At 42.8% G+C, this 17,133-nt stretch overlaps 1 protein-coding gene and 1 long non-coding RNA gene across 10 annotated transcripts in view; one reads left to right on the forward strand and one right to left on the reverse strand.

The window, feature by feature from the left end:
- LOC122560728 (trinucleotide repeat-containing gene 6A protein-like) overlaps positions 1 to 11,116 on the reverse strand; it is a 171,121-nt gene extending 160,005 nt beyond the window's left edge. For 7 of the 9 annotated variants that reach the window (XM_043711720.1, XM_043711719.1, XM_043711710.1 and 4 more), the window contains exons 1-2: positions 10,967 to 11,116; positions 10,627 to 10,674 (exon numbers count right to left, since the gene is read on the reverse strand). In XM_043711720.1, coding sequence (XP_043567655.1) covers positions 10,627 to 10,674; positions 10,967 to 10,971 — 53 coding nt within the window. In that variant the 5' untranslated portion in view covers positions 10,972 to 11,116. The remainder of the gene's footprint in view (positions 1 to 10,626; positions 10,675 to 10,966) is intronic. The other 2 variants (XM_043711714.1, XM_043711711.1) reach the window with 2 other exon arrangements.
- Positions 11,117 to 11,176: 60 nt separating this feature from the next.
- LOC122560731 overlaps positions 11,177 to 17,133 on the forward strand; it is a 40,645-nt gene continuing 34,688 nt past the window's right edge. Inside the window, exon 1 of the long non-coding RNA XR_006314793.1 lies at positions 11,177 to 11,661. This is a non-coding gene — a long non-coding RNA (uncharacterized LOC122560731). The remainder of the gene's footprint in view (positions 11,662 to 17,133) is intronic.

The following is a 17,133-nucleotide window of genomic DNA, read 5'->3' on the forward strand; positions in this document are numbered from 1 at the left end:
GTGACAGACAGAGTGACAGACAGAGTGACAGACAGAGTGACAGACAGAGTGACAGACAGAGTGACAGACAGAGTGACAGACAGAGTGACAGACAGAGTGACAGACAGAGTGACAGACAGAGTGACAGACAGAGTGACAGACAGAGTGACAGACAGAGTGACAGACAGAGTGACAGACAGAGTGACAGACAGAGTGACAGACAGAGTGACAGACAGAGTGACAGACAGAGTGACAGACAGAGTGACAGACAGAGTGACAGACAGAGTGACAGACAGAGTGACAGACAGAGTGACAGACAGAGTGACAGACAGAGTGACAGACAGAGTGACAGACAGAGTGACAGACAGAGTGACAGACAGAGTGACAGACAGAGTGACAGACAGAGTGACAGACAGAGTGACAGACAGAGTGACAGACAGAGTGACAGACAGAGTGACAGACAGAGTGACAGACAGAGTGACAGACAGAGTGACAGACAGAGTGACAGACAGAGTGACAGACAGAGTGACAGACAGAGTGACAGACAGAGTGACAGACAGAGTGACAGACAGAGTGACAGACAGAGTGACAGACAGAGTGACAGACAGAGTGACAGACAGAGTGACAGACAGAGTGACAGACAGAGTGACAGACAGAGTGACAGACAGAGTGACAGACAGAGTGACAGACAGAGTGACAGACAGAGTGACAGACAGAGTGACAGACAGAGTGACAGACAGAGTGACAGACAGAGTGACAGACAGAGTGACAGACAGAGTGACAGACAGAGTGACAGACAGAGTGACAGACAGAGTGACAGACAGAGTGACAGACAGAGTGACAGACAGAGTGACAGACAGAGTGACAGACAGAGTGACAGACAGAGTGACAGACAGAGTGACAGACAGAGTGACAGACAGAGTGACAGACAGAGTGACAGACAGAGTGACAGACAGAGTGACAGACAGAGTGACAGACAGAGTGACAGACAGAGTGACAGACAGAGTGACAGACAGAGTGACAGACAGAGTGACAGACAGAGTGACAGACAGAGTGACAGACAGAGTGACAGACAGAGTGACAGACAGAGTGACAGACAGAGTGACAGACAGAGTGACAGACAGAGTGACAGACAGAGTGACAGACAGAGTGACAGACAGAGTGACAGACAGAGTGACAGACAGAGTGACAGACAGAGTGACAGACAGAGTGACAGACAGAGTGACAGACAGAGTGACAGACAGAGTGACAGACAGAGTGACAGACAGAGTGACAGACAGAGTGACAGACAGAGTGACAGACAGAGTGACAGACAGAGTGACAGACAGAGTGACAGACAGAGTGACAGACAGAGTGACAGACAGAGTGACAGACAGAGTGACAGACAGAGTGACAGACAGAGTGACAGACAGAGTGACAGACAGAGTGACAGACAGAGTGACAGACAGAGTGACAGACAGAGTGACAGACAGAGTGACAGACAGAGTGACAGACAGAGTGACAGACAGAGTGACAGACAGAGTGACAGACAGAGTGACAGACAGAGTGACAGACAGAGTGACAGACAGAGTGACAGACAGAGTGACAGACAGAGTGACAGACAGAGTGACAGACAGAGTGACAGACAGAGTGACAGACAGAGTGACAGACAGAGTGACAGACAGAGTGACAGACAGAGTGACAGACAGAGTGACAGACAGAGTGACAGACAGAGTGACAGACAGAGTGACAGACAGAGTGACAGACAGAGTGACAGACAGAGTGACAGACAGAGTGACAGACAGAGTGACAGACAGAGTGACAGACAGAGTGACAGACAGAGTGACAGACAGAGTGACAGACAGAGTGACAGACAGAGTGACAGACAGAGTGACAGACAGAGTGACAGACAGAGTGACAGACAGAGTGACAGACAGAGTGACAGACAGAGTGACAGACAGAGTGACAGACAGAGTGACAGACAGAGTGACATTTGGAGACAGTGCCTGTTTAATCACTGTAAACAAAAGACGCGATCACTATTGGAGCTTGAGATCTCCTTTGGATAATCCAGGTTCCTCTGTAAATACTTGAGCTACAGAAGCAGATCAGTCTCAGAATCGTGTAGTGATTCACTCACCTCCCAACTCTCCAAACACTGCCCTGCCAACCTCAAGGAACGGCTTATGAATGTGGTGAAATATTCTCCACTAGTCTGGATGGGTTAGTCCAATGACACACAGGCAGCTTTACACCATCCAAGAGAAAGCAGCCCACTTGTTTGGCAGCACATTCATTACTTTCTGCATCAACATTCAACAGCAGTGCGCACCATCGATAAGATGCCATGCAGAAACTCATCAAGGCTGCTCTAAAAAGCACTTTCCAAACATATAATCACTACCATCTGGCTCACTAAGGACAACAGATATATGGGACCACCACCAAATGCAAGTTCACCCCCAAACAACTTGCCACCCTGAGTTCAAATTGCATTACTGTTCCTTCATTGTCACAGTCAAAATCCTAGAACTCACTCCCAAATAGCATTGTTAATCTACTCCAAATAGACAGGCACTGTTACCACATTATTAGTGCACTCTTCTCAACTGCACCTTGACCGTTTCCAAAGCTATGAGGGGGTTGACAAGAAAGTAGAGGCCATAGTTACATAGGTCATGATCTTATCAGATAAAAGGTGCAGGATCATGGGGCTAAATCTCTGCATTCAAATCAGTAAACGTGGTAACTAACCTGCACATTGTACAATCATATAAACGACACAAGAAAAATTCCCAGTCCAATAAAGTCTTCTTTAAAAGGTGAACAGGAATAGAGATAATTGCGTAGCTCTGCGCTCCCCCCCTTAAGTAGCTCCAGCAAAGAGTGAGAATTGAAGCGCACTTTCAGTGGGAAAAGAGGAAAACAGCATCTCTCAAGAGCAATGGGAAAAGAATTAAATCGTTAGTCATACCCAAAATAAAAATGTATCAAGAATCAACCATCTTCCACAACAAAGAGTTACATTGCTTATACAAGTCATGAGATTCAGCAACATGTACAATACTTTTCTGGATTAAAGGGAATTTCAGCCACAATCACTTGCAATTTTCTGGCAGTCTTGGCAAGAAGTTAAGATGAAGATCATCAAGGACAACATATGAAAGAGAAAAAAAGAGGAAAAAGTCATCGCTTTTAACTTTTCCTTTCATGCACAGAGGACTCTGAATAAGCCAATTAATTGTAAAGCAACAAGTTTTCAATTTTCTGCCTGTGACTTAACACGAGAGTTGTAATCCTACAGATTAATAATGGGAGACAAGCCCCAAATTAAAATGAAAATCTAATGAGTTATATTAAAATAATCACCAGCTAAAATGTTTAAATAAAATCATTACAAATGCACAATGAAACAATTACATTCCCCACATTTTTTAAGACAATAGTAGCATGGATTAAATTATGCTACATATGTACCCAGTAGGCTTTCAAGGATACCTCAAAACATCCTTAGGTCTAAACCATCCTTCCCAGGTCCACAGAAAATTTCTCTGGATTTATAGGTTTGCAAATGTACTCTCAGCTATCTAGAAGCCAACTACATTGCAGACCAAAATCTTAAAACAGACATTCCACTTTTTTTTTAAATTTAAATCTCTATTTCTGAATATATTCAATGTATTTCACAAAGGTAAAGATTTTTTTCTAAATCTTTACCTATGTTAGAATGCCATGAAGGAAATTGTTTAAACAAGTGTATCCTATTTCTCCAGGTTAGTTTGAGAAATAGGTTGGTGTAAGTCACCGTCATACCATTCAGTACAAGTTAAACAAAATTGAAACCTTGAGATACAATTTGCTGAGTTCTCCCACATGTAAAATTGGTGTCAAGTAGGACTGCTAGTTCATTTTTACATGTCAAAATTATATTTTGGCATCAAAACCACAATAATCACTGCCCTCAAAACAACAATTGTTAAGCAACATTGAGACTTTTTTTGTAAAGAAAGCTTACATACTAGACATAAAAGTGCTGGCTAGAATCCAAGCAGGCTCAATCACTGATCTGTTCTAGGTGTTTCAGTAAACCCAGCTTTGTTTGCATAACAAGAGCAGTGTGTGTCTAGCACTAATTGGGAAAGAATCCATATGAGATACAATAAAAGGGAAATATCTGGAGTGCGGAGCATGTACTTTCCACTAGAAAAAAAAGTTAGAGGCCACATACTTCATACTAAAACACAATGAGAAATTAAAGGTCACCATTCAGTCACTGAGATCTCTGCTTGACAATGATCATCTGCCTTCCTATTTAAGTGATGCTTTCAGCATGACTCAGACCTGGCTTACTGCAGCTCTGGATCATTGCCACAGAATAACCAACTTCCATTTTAGTCTAACAAATTTTACAATTTCTGACACTTAAGAGTTGCTTCCTATGTTTGTTGATGTGATGTAATTTACAGTAATTTTAAACAAGTGGAAAAACAGAAGCAACTTATACAAGAACACAATCATAACTAAGACTATAACCGACACAAGGCTATTGTGGAGTCATTGAATCATACAGCATTGAAACAGACCCTTCGGTCCAACTCATCTATGCCAACTAGACATCCCAATCTGACTTAGTCCCATTTATCAGCATTTAGCACACGTCCTTCTAAATCCTTCCTATTCATATATCCAGATGCTTTTTAAAATGTTGCAGTTGTACCTACCTCTGCCATTCCCTCTGGCAGCTCATTCCATACACATATAACCGTCTGTATGAAAATGTTACCCATCAGGTCCCTTTTAAATCCATCCCTCTCACCTTACACCTATTCCCTCTAGTTTTGGACTCCCCAACCCTAGGAAAAAGACTGTGGCTATGTTCACCCTATCAATGATTTTATGAACCTCTATTTGGTCACCCCTTAGTCTATGACATTCCAAAGAAAATAGCAACAACCTACTCAGCCTCTCTCTATAGCACAAACCCTCTAATCGTAACATCTTTGTAAATCTCTTCTGGACCTTTCAAGTTTCGCAACATGCTTCCCATAGTAGGGCAACTAGAATCGTACACAATATTCTAAAAGTGGCCTCACCAATGTCCTCTACAGCCATGACATGACATCCCAACTCCTACACTCAATGCACTGACCAATGAAGGCTAGCGTGCCACATGCCTTCTTCACCACCCTGTCTACCTGCAACTCCTCTTTCAAGAAACTTTGTACCTGTACCCTTCGGTCTCTTTCTAAGACAGCACACCCTAGTGCCCTATTAACTGTACACATCCTGTCCTGGTTTGCCTCACCAAAATGCAACACCTCAGATCTAAATTAAACTCTATCTGCCACTCCTCGGCCCATTGGCCCATCTGATCAAGATCCTGTTGTACTTCAAGATAACCTTCTTCACTGTCCACTACACCACCTACTTTGGTGTCATATGCAAACTTACCAATCATGCCTCCTTGATTCACATCTAAATCATTTATACAAAAGACAAAAGGCAGTGGACCCAGCACTGATCTCTGTGGCACACCACTGTCATGAAAACAACCCTCTACCACCACCCTGTCTCTGACCTTCAAGCCAATTTGTTTTAAATCCAACTGGCTAGCTCCCCAGATTCCATGTGATCTAACCTTACTATCCGTCTACAATATGGAACCTTGTTTAACACTTGGCTAAATTCCATATGAACAACATCAACCACTCTGCCTTTGATCTTATTTGTCACCCCTTAAAAAAACTCAATCAATTTCCCAGACACAAAGCCACGCTGACTATCCCTAATCAGTCCTTGCCTTTCCAAATGCATGCAAATCCTGACTTTAGGATCCACCCCAACAACTTAACCACCAATGACATAAGGCTCACCAGTCTGTAGTTCCCTTTTCCTTACAGCCTCATATTATGGAACCATATTAGCCAATCTCCAGACTTACAGCACCTCACCCAAATATCTCATTCTAAATAACCTTTATAGCAAGTGGTGGAACTTTGATATTCCAATATCTTTAATATATTTAGCTTTCCTAGATAACTGTATAATTAATAAAAACTTATAACATCAGGACATGAGAGTCCACAGATGAACAAATAAAACAAAATTTGAACCCAGCAGCATGCATAAGAATCAACTAGTTCAAATTTTAATTTTCCTCTTCAGGCACTGCTCCATATTAAAACTTCAGCATATCATTGCTGATCAAGTACATCTTTCGTTATTTGGAAATTCAATATTACAGACAAAAAACAAAGGAACCTTTCCAGTAAATTTAATAGCCTAACATTTTTTGATAGACAAGTATACAATTGTTGACTGTTGCTCTTCTCGATTGTACCATTAGCGAACAAAGGTCAATGGGAGAGATAGACACCCTGAAAACTGCCTCTGTTATGACTCAAAGAGTTCATTCCTGAACCATGTTAAGTCATAACAAAGGCAGTTTTAGGGGTGTCTATTATCATAGTGATTCTATTATTCTTGCCTCTCGTAAAAAAGCCTGTTTATCCCTATTGTTTGTTTCCTATCTACCAATGTTTTCTATCCATGTCAGCGTCCTACTCCCAAAGCTATATGCTTTAATTTCACATGCTAATCGCGTGAGATCTTATCAAAAGCCTTCCGAAAGTCCAAGTACAAATCGTTCTGTTATAACATGCATTATGGCAATGCAAACTCACTGTCATGCAACTGTTTCTAAAGTGCAAACTTTTAAAACATGTGCTGGCTGTAATGCAATTAAAGCGCAAACACTAAGCATTGCTGTGAAAACGGGATTTTTCTATAACACTGAGTTGCACAAGAACACACCCATTGCGTTACAGAAGAACTGTCTGTAAATCCCATCCACTGATCAATTCTACTAGCTACATTCTCAAAAGATGCCAGTCGATTTTTGAAGGAGGATTTACCTTTTGTAAATCCATGGAACTGTCAATCCTGTCACTATTACCTGCTTTTACAGTGTGTAAGGATCTTTATATATGAAAAGTTAACTCATCAGAGCCCTAGTTTCCTAATGAGCAGTCCTGAAACATAAAAGGCACTATAACATAAGGACAGGATTGTGTCAAAAAGCACAGTTTTTTTAAAAAGAAAAACACCAACCAACCAAACAGCAGGTCTGGCTGCAGCTTTGGAGAGAAAGCAAATTTAACGTTTTGATCCAGTGACTTTTCTTCAGAACTAGTTTTTTGTGAAGCCTTGTCATGTGCAACGTGTTAATGACTCGATAACCAAAGAATACTGACCAGCAGGCCAAGGAAAATTTCCTTGACCTTTTTTGAATAGTGTGATTAGATCTTTTAACATTCAGATTAACACCTCATGTGATTGCTACATCGTTCCGTTGTCAATCCCTCAATACATTGGACAATCTTGTAACTACGGTAGTTCTTCTACAACACGATGGCTGCGTTCTAGTGCAACCCTATGCTTCAGAAATAGGGTCCACGATTCAATCGCGTTGTAGCGAATTCATGTCAACGAAACATGAGTTACAACAGAACAGCTTACATTCAGGAATTTACCGGCTGTAGAAGTGCAAGTAGAGACACCCAACCACCCCTCATTAAAATTCTTATCCACATATGAGCAGACAAACACAAATAGAATGACTTTATGAATAGAAAAACATTCCAAGACACTTCATAAAAAGTGATAAAGGTTATTAACAAAACATTCACACCAAGTTTTGTGTTAGGTGAAACACAAAGTTTAAGGAGCATTTTAAACAAGAGGTGAAGTTCGCAACTAGACTTTTACTATGACACCTCATTCATAAATTTTTTTTCCTTCTCAGACCTATCCATGAGTACTTCTGAAAACACTTCTATATTATCCATACTAACGGAAGCCAAACTGTTAAGTCCCCACAGGACTGCTAACCAAAAAGCTTAAGTTAACTTCCTGCAATATTTTCAAAATGTTATGACTTCCAACATTATCCTTAAGGTTAGATCCAGAATAAATGAATGCTGTATCCAAAGGCTGCCCAGGTCCTGACTTTCATAATAATGTCACTGGGAACTTACATGACTAATTTTGGGAATCTCAATTCTCCATTCCTTCTGGCAGCTGAAAACATTGCCACCAATGGTGGAGCAATTAAGAAAAAGATTGTCAAGAAGCCTGAATTGTACAAGGATAGATCTGTGGATTTTAGGACTGGAAATGTATAGATGCAAGAAAAGCTCAGGCCATGGAGGAATGTGGAAACAGCAGGATCATTTTAAATAGACAGACTTTATTTAACTAGAGTCAACGCAAGTTAATGGGTACAGGATTATGGATGAAATTGACTTTGAGAAAGTTGGAATACAGGCTGAGCTTCAAATAAGCTGAAGTTGAGGGTTGGTAGCGAGCACTTTTGAAATGTAGTTAATAATGTGGAAAATGCTTATTTCTTGAATGAATGCTTCAATTACCTTTTTTCTCCTCTGTATAACTTCAGTCAACCCCACAGAGACCTTAACTTTTCATCCATTTCCTCATTTTGCACCACCATTGATAGCAATAGCCACAGTAAACTACAACTTGTTTTCAGGAACATCTCTCCCTGAACCCTACTACTTTACGATCTGATAAGGAGACATTTGAGAGTTTTGGAACATCTAAGAGAAATCAGTCTTTGGCTGAGCAATCAATTTGTCTCAGGGTCATAGTAAAAGTACAGCACGGAAACAGACCCTTTCGTCCAATTCATCCATGCTGACCAGATATCCTAAACTAATCTAGTCACATTTGCCAATAGTTGGCCCATATCCATCTAAACTCTTTCTATTCACATACCTATCCAAATGACAAATGCTGCAATTGTACTAGCCTGCACAATTTCCTCTGGCAGCTCATTCCATACATGCACCACCCTCTCCGTGAAAATGTTGCCCGTTGGGTCCCTTTTATATCTTATCCCTCTCACCCTAAATCTATGCCCTCTGGTTCTGAATTCCCTCACCCCAGGAAAAAGACTTCTATTTATCCTATCCAAGCCCCTCATGACTTTATAAATCTTTTTAAGATCACCCTTCAGCCCCAGCCTATTCAGCCTCTCCATATAGCTCAAATCCTCTAATCCTGACAACATCCTTGTAAACTTTTTCTGAACCCTTTCAAATTTCACCACATCCTTCCAATAGGAAGGAGACCAGTATTGCCTGCATTATTCCAAAAGTGGCCTAACCAATGTCCTGTACAGCTGCAACACAACCTCCCAACTCTTACACTCAATGCTCTTCAATGCCTTCAAAATGTCTCAGAACATTTTTCTACATTCATAAATTCTGCACAAATGTCCGGTGGCTTTGCAATTACTGTAAAAATTTAAACAATGTGGATTCACCCTTCACCCTGGCATTTAAGGATACACCCACAATACAGAGCTGAACTATATAGACAAGACAAACTTACCCTGGAACTTGGATGATCTTAGCTTTAGATCCAAAGTGCAGATGAGAAAGACGATGTGCAACTGGACATAGAGTCCTGACTGCATGCATGAACATTAGACATCAAATTGGATTTCTCTCACTCAAATGAGGTAAACTCAGGTCATTCCACTCCTCTTCCTGGCTCATCATCCACTTACAGTAAATTTGAATGAATCCAAAACTTTGCAGCTATTTCCATTCATTCTTGTACTCCTTGCTATACTTTTTACAATTTTAGTATCATTCTAATGTTTAAATCCTTCCTGGACATTGTTCCTCCCATCTCAGCACACTCTCCCAGCCCTGCAATTGAGATCAGCACATAACTCCAATATGGCCCTCCACTGTATCCTATATTCCTGTTCACTACCCTTGCCATCAGTTACTTGTAAAATTTTATTCTTTAAGCCTCATAATATATCTATTTAATCAAATTTTGACCGGTCCTAATATTTTCATTGGTTTAGTGTAAATTTGGGCCTAATCATATTCCTGTGAAATATTTTGGGATGTTTTATTACAATAAAACATTTCTATAAAATGTTCCAGAACATTTTTCTACACTTATAAATTCTTCCCAAGCGTCCAGTGGTGGCTTTATAATTTCTATAAAAAAATTAAACAGATTGAGGATTCACTCTTCTCAGGCCTTTGAGTGTATGCACACAATACAGAGCTAAACGATATGGAAAAAGCAAATTCAACCTAGGACTCGGATTTGTAAAAAAAAAGGCAACTATCCTTCTATAGGAATATACTAGAGGGGCACTCATTCACCCATGAAAGGTTGTGGCTACCTTCAAAAATGGAGGAGCAAAGTAAATACTCCCAACATGACTAGCCAATTGAAAGAATAACCGTACGTGAAAAGTCTGAATTACTTCGAAACATATAGACAACCGCTTTCTTCAGTGCACTTTATATCTTTTAATTTGCAGCGAAGCCAATCGATTCCTGCAAAATACATGTTTACAAGCCAATACCTGGAAGGGCGGTATAGCGCGCCATGCTTTTCCTAGATGCTAAGTGACCTCGATCCAATCTCATTTACTTTACAGCATTTGCAATATTTGCAAGTTTTAGTATTTATTCTACAGTTTTTCACCACAATTTAACTCAAACGGAAGAAGAGCGGCGGGGGCTTTATATGAAAGAGTAGGTGAAGGTCAGACATTTCCCTCCCCAAAATTTAACTTGAATTTATTTAACTGCAAAATGAATCAAAGGTAAACCTTACCTGTTTAGTTTATCTTGAGCTTCTTTGGTAGCGTTAGCCTCCAATCCTCTGCAATTAAACAGGCGACAATCAGGAGGCAATTTTTGAGTGTTATTTTTTAAAAACAAAACCGCAAAATGCCTTAAATTCAGAGCGCTGCAATGCGGGATTTGCACACAGGCCCTGTCCTGACGGCTGCAGCAACAGAGGGGCCTGTTTCTATCTCTCTCTCCACCCCACCACCATAACCATTACGCTCTCCCGTTTAGCGGCGACACAGCATCAAACAAAACGGTCGGTGGACTGTATACGCTGGAGCCGGCTCGCTTGCACAACCCAAAGAAAAGATAAATCTACATACCTCATTAATGTAAAGTGCAACAGTGAGAAATTCGAAAGCTAAACATGCGAATAAGGCTTTAATAATGAGTGTGCGAGTGGCCGCGGCGCCAAACACAGCGCTCACTTTCCACAGCCGCCATCTTCTTCTAACTGACAGGAAGTGGTCTAGGAGCGTGCGGCTGGGCACTTCCGGTCCGCAAATGGCTGATCACATGGCAACCGGATGGGTGGGTGCTATGGCAACCGGCTCAAGATTGAGGGAAGGGCAGGAAAAGAAACGAGCCACAAGTTGACTGTAAGCTCTGAAAGAGGTACGAATACCAATTAATAATTCGTGCACTAGCGTTGGAAAGGAGTTCCGTGACAGTGACTGATTGGATATTTTTCTGAAAGATTGCATTTGGCTGTTAAACTAAAGGCAGTCATTTCGTACCCTCCAGTTTCCAGTCGCACCTAGTTCAAATCACCCTTACCCATTCATCGTCGAATATTAGTGGGATTATCTACTGGGGAGGATGTTACTGTGCAGTTGCCCTCATCAGGGGAACAAACATTTGTGCTTTCGAGTTTCCAAACTCCAATATACCGTTGCTCTCATAGAATATTCTACCTTGGGCACTTCCTCAAGCAGTTGAGTTCGCTCAACTGTTAATTTCGAAGAACTACCTCTGCAGTCGATTTACTTTTTCTTTCGTTCTAATCTCATCTAACTTGGTATGTACATCACAGTTTATAATTTTGAATTTTTTTTTCTACATCAAAGTGAGGGATATGTGTTGGTGAATTAAACAATTTCCTTTGTGGTGCGCCACGTATCAATGTTTGGCATAGCCTTGAATAAAGCTATTCAAACCATTTGAGGTTAAGCACATCATGAATTAAATGTAGAGTAAAACTGACTCGACTCTGTCTCATCTAACACCATGATGCGGAGTGCCGGTATTGGACTGGGATGGACAAAGTCAGAAGTCACAGAACACCTGCTCCTTCTTCAAGAAAGCTTGTGATAAAGCTGGTACAACGCAAACTAAAATGTTCTTTCACATTGTTTTATACATCCATGGACAGTTCACAGCACATTTCAAATGAGAAAATCTTCTCATGAAAGTTAATCCTGAACTCAGAAGCTTGCATCTTCAACACTAATATGAGATTTTCCTTTCTCTACCCACTAGTATCTTTTCAGATTGTGTCTGCAGCTTATGGCACTTTCAGCCTTATAAGTTGGAGAGGTGCCAGAGTGATATTGTCACTGGACTAATAGTTCCAGAGACCCTGACAACATATATTTAAAGGGCGAAAGTGAGTACTGCAGATGCTGGAGATCAGAGTCAAGACTAGAGTGGTGCTGGAAAAGCACAGAAGGTCAGGCAGCATCCGAGGAGCAGGAAAATCAACGTTTAAGGATCTAGCAACTACAAACGTTGCACCATGAGGTGCTGTGAATCATTAGCAGCAGCAGAATTGTGTTCAATATTTGACTTTGTAGTCTGGCATATCCTCCAATCGACCATTACAAGCCTTTAGTATATTTTCAGAATGTAGCCAGAGCCCAATAACTTTCACAAGGAGAAGGTTTTCTCATTTAAAATGTGCTGTGAACTGTCTTGATGAAGAGCTTTTGTCCGAAACGTCTATTTTCCTGCTCTTCGGATGCTGCCTGACCTGCTGTGCTTTTCTAGCATCACTCTAATCTTGACATATATTTGAATCCCATCACAAAGAATGATGACATTTGAAATCACCAAATTTCGATGTGGAATTTAATGGTAGCCACAACCGTTGTAAAGCCCTTTAAGGAAGTAAAGTCTGCATTTCTCACTTGTTCTGGCATTGTAGTTGATTCATAAATGTCATCAGTTGTACCTAATCACAACAAAGGTTATTAAAAGAAATGAAACCAGGCAGACCATCACCAAACCATCATCTCCCAGATCATACAGAACCTCATCATCTCAGGAGATCTCCCAGACCATATAGAACCTCATCATCTCAGGAGATCTCTCACCCACAGCTTCCAACCTCATAGTCCGGGAACCCCACACCGCCTGATTCTACCTCTTTCCCAAGATCCACAAGCCTGACCACCCGGCTGACCCATTGTCTCAGCCTGCTCCTGCCCCATCAAACTCATCTCCACCTACCTCAATACTGTCCTATCCCCCGCTAGTCCAGGAACTCCCCACATATGTTTGAGACACCACTCACACCCTCCACCTCCTCCAAGACTTCCATTCCCCGGCCCCCAATGCCTCACCTTCATCATGAATATCCAATCCCTCTACACGTCCATCCCCACCATGACCAGGGCCTCCAAGCCCTCTGTTTCTTCCTCTTCCAACGACCCAACAGTACACTTCCACTGACATTCTCATTTGTTTGGCTGAAATCATCCTTACCCTTAACAATTTCTCCTTCAAATCCTCCCACTTCCTCCAGACCAAAGGGGTAGCCATGGGCACATGTATGGGCCCCAACTATGCCTGTCTCTTTGTCGGCTATGTAGAACAGTCCATCTTCTATAGTTACACCAGCACCACTCCCCACCTCTTCCTCCGCTACATTGATACTGCATCGGCGCCACCTCATGCTCCCGCAAGGAGGTTGAGCAGTTCATCAACTTCACCAATACATTCCACCCTTACCTTAAATTCACCTGGATCATCTCTGACACCTCCCTCCCCTTCCTGGACCTCTCCATTTCCATTAATGATGACCGACTTGACACTGACATGTTTTACAAACCCACCGACTCCCAGAGCTACCTGGATTACACCTCTTCTCACCCTACTTCCTGCAAAAATGCCTTCCCATATTCCCAATTCCTCCGCCTCCGCCATATCTGCTCCCAGGAGGACCAGTTCCACCACAGAACAAACCAGATGGCCTACTTCTTTAGACATCGCAATTTCCCTTCCCACGTGGTTGAAGATGACCTCCAACGCGTCTCATCCACATCCCGCACCTCCGCCCTCAAACCCCACCCCTCCAACCGTAACAAGGACAGAACCCCCCCCTCCCGGTCCTCACTTTCCACCCTACATTCGCATTAACCATATCATCCGCCAACATTTCCGCCACCTCCAAACAGATCCCACCACCAGAGATATATTTCCCTCCCCACCCCTTTCCGCTTTTCGCAAAGACCATTCCCACCGTGACTACCTGGTCACATTCCCCATCAAACCACCCTCCCATCCAGGCACCCTCCCCTGCCACCGCAGCTATTGCAAAACCTGCGCCCACACCTCCTCCCTCACCACCATCCAATACCCCAAAGGAGCCTTCCACATCCATGAAAGTTTCACCTGCACATCCGCCAATGTCATTTATTGTATCCGTTGCTCCCAATGCGGTCTCCTCTATATTGGGGAGACTGGACACCTCCTCGCAGAGCACTTGAGGGAACATCTCCAGGACACCCGCATCAATCAACCCCACCGCCCCGTTGCCCAACATTTCAACTCCCCCTCCCATTCTGCCGAGGACATGCAGGTCCTGGGCCTCCCCCACCGCTGCTCCCTCACCACCTGACACCTGGAAGAAGAACGCCTCATCTTCCGCCTCGGAACACTTCAACCCCAGGGCATCAATGTGAACTTCACCAGTTTCCTCATTTCCCCTTCCCCAACCTCACCCCAGCTCCAGCCTTCCAGCTCAGCACTGTCCTCGTGACCTGTCCTACCTGCCAATCTCCCTTCCCACCTATCCGCTCCACCCTCCCCTCTGATCTATCATCTTCATCCCCACCCCATTCACCTATTGTACTCTTTGCCACCTTCCCCCACCCTCCTCTCTGACCTATCACCTCCATCCCCACACCCATTCATCTATTGTACTCTTTGTTACCTTCTTCCCAGCCCCACCCCTCATTTATCTCTCTACCCTGGAGGCTTTCTGCCTCTATTCCTGAAGAAGGCCTTTTGCCCAAAACGTCGATTTTCCTGCTCCACAAACGCTGCCTGACCTGCTGTGTTTTTCCAGCACCACTCTGATCTAAACCCTGACCAGAAGTAATAATAGTCCTGTTGACCCGAAAAAGTCCTCCTTACCAACACTGAGAGTCTTATACCAAAATTGGAAGATGTGTCTTATTGCTGGACGTAATCATTTTCATGGAATCGTATCTGACAGGCAACATCCCAGGCACCATGATCGTCAGCCCAATGACTGAACAGAATCACTGTAGCAGCACAGTGATCAGTATTGAGGAAAGAGTTTTCCTGGGAATTCTTACCATTGACTTCAGGCCCATTGAAGTCTCATGCATCAGGTCAAATGTGAGCAAAGAAACCTCCTGCTTATTACCACCTACCACAGTTGATAAATTAGTTGTCCTCCATGTCAAGAGTCATTTGGAGGACACACACGTTGGCAAGGACACAGAATGTACACTACTGGGGACTTCAATGTACATAGCCCATACCACTACAGACCAATATATCTGAATCCTAAAGCACAAAGCTGCTAGATCGAGCTTGCAGCAAATAATGACAGAACCAACAAAAGAGAAAAACATACTTGACCTCGTCCTGAATGATCTACATTTAGTAGATACATCTGTCCACGACATTATCACACTGTCCTTTGGACTTCACTTCAAGGATATGTTCCATCATTTTGTGTAGCAAAATCACTGTGCGAAATTGGCTAGATTTCAAACCATTCCTGATTCATGTAATAAGCAACAAGAGAAGGTACAATTCTGGATTAGCTAAGGAAATTAAGTTGGGCAGATGAATGAAGTAACAGTGCATAACCATTTGAAGATAGTGAATCCGACACTTAAATTTAGCATGATTATGGAAATACATTATAAGAATATAAGGAATACAGGCAGAAATAGAACACTCAGCTCATCAAGCCTTCAACAAGATCGTGGTTAGCATAGAATCATAGAATCCTGCAGTGTGGAAGCAGGCCATTCGGCCCATTGAGTCTACACTGACCCTCCAAAGAGCATCTTACCCAGACCCTATCTCTGTAACCCCACATTTACCATAACTAATTCTCTTAGCATATACATCCCTCGATACTACAGGCAATTTAGCATGGCCAATCCACCAAACCTGCTCATCTTTGGACTGTGAGAGGTAACCAGAGGAAACCCATGCAGACGTATGGAGAATGTGCAAATTTCACACAGACAATCGCCCAAGGGTGGAATTGAACCCAGGTCCCTGGCTTTGTGAGGATGGAGGTTGATAAGTCGCAGGCCTTAATTATTTTTTTGTGCCAGCACACCATAGTCCTCAACTCTTTGATATTTCATTTTCCATACCTCACTAACCACAAGCATGGTACCAGAGGATTTGAGGTCTGCATGTATTGTACCAGTATTCAAAAAAGGGTGCAAGGGATACACCAAGTAGGCTGGTCAGTTTGACCTTGGTCATGGGCAAATTACTGGAATCAATATTGAGTGATAGAATTAACTGTTACTTAGAAAGGCATAGATTAATCAGGGATAGTCATATGGTTTTATTCAAGGAAGGTCTTGACTTACTAACTTGGTGGATTTTTTTGAGGAGGTAACAAGGAGGATTGATGACAGTAGTGCAGTGGATGTAGTCCACATGGATTTTAGGAAGGCATGTTTTTGTGAATGGAAAGTAGGTTCCAGATGTCTTCTACAGTGCTCAGTTTTGGAGTCCTTGTTATTTGCAGTATATATTAATGATCTAAACTTTAACATGGGAGACATGATTGAGGTTGGTTGAAACTTTATTGCTGGAACAGCACAGCAGGTCAGGCAGCATCCAGGGAACAGGAGATTCGACGTTTCGGGCACAGGCCCTTCTTCAGGAATGAGCAGAGAGTGTTCAGCAGGAGAAGATAAAAGGTAGGGAGGAGGGACTTGGAGGAGGGGAGTTGGAAATGTGATAGGTGGAAAGAGGTCAAGGTGAGGGTGATAGGTCGGAGTAGGATGGAGGCGGAGAGGTCAACAAGAAGACTGCAGGTCAGGAAGGCGGTGCCAGGCGGGAGGGATTCGGCTGAGACAAGGGGGGGGGAGGGGGATGAAGAAACTGGTGAAGTCCAAGTTCATCCCCTGCGGTTGGAGGGTTCCCAGTCGGAAGATAAGACGCTCCTCCTCCGACCGTCGGGTTGTTGTGGTTTGGCGGTGGATGAGTCCAATGACCTGCATATCCCAGAGGCCACCCGGACGAACCAACCCAACCAACATGT

This window comes from Chiloscyllium plagiosum, chromosome 21, assembly GCF_004010195.1.
Source record: "Chiloscyllium plagiosum isolate BGI_BamShark_2017 chromosome 21, ASM401019v2, whole genome shotgun sequence".
In the NCBI taxonomy this organism is placed as follows: domain Eukaryota; kingdom Metazoa; phylum Chordata; class Chondrichthyes; order Orectolobiformes; family Hemiscylliidae; genus Chiloscyllium; species Chiloscyllium plagiosum.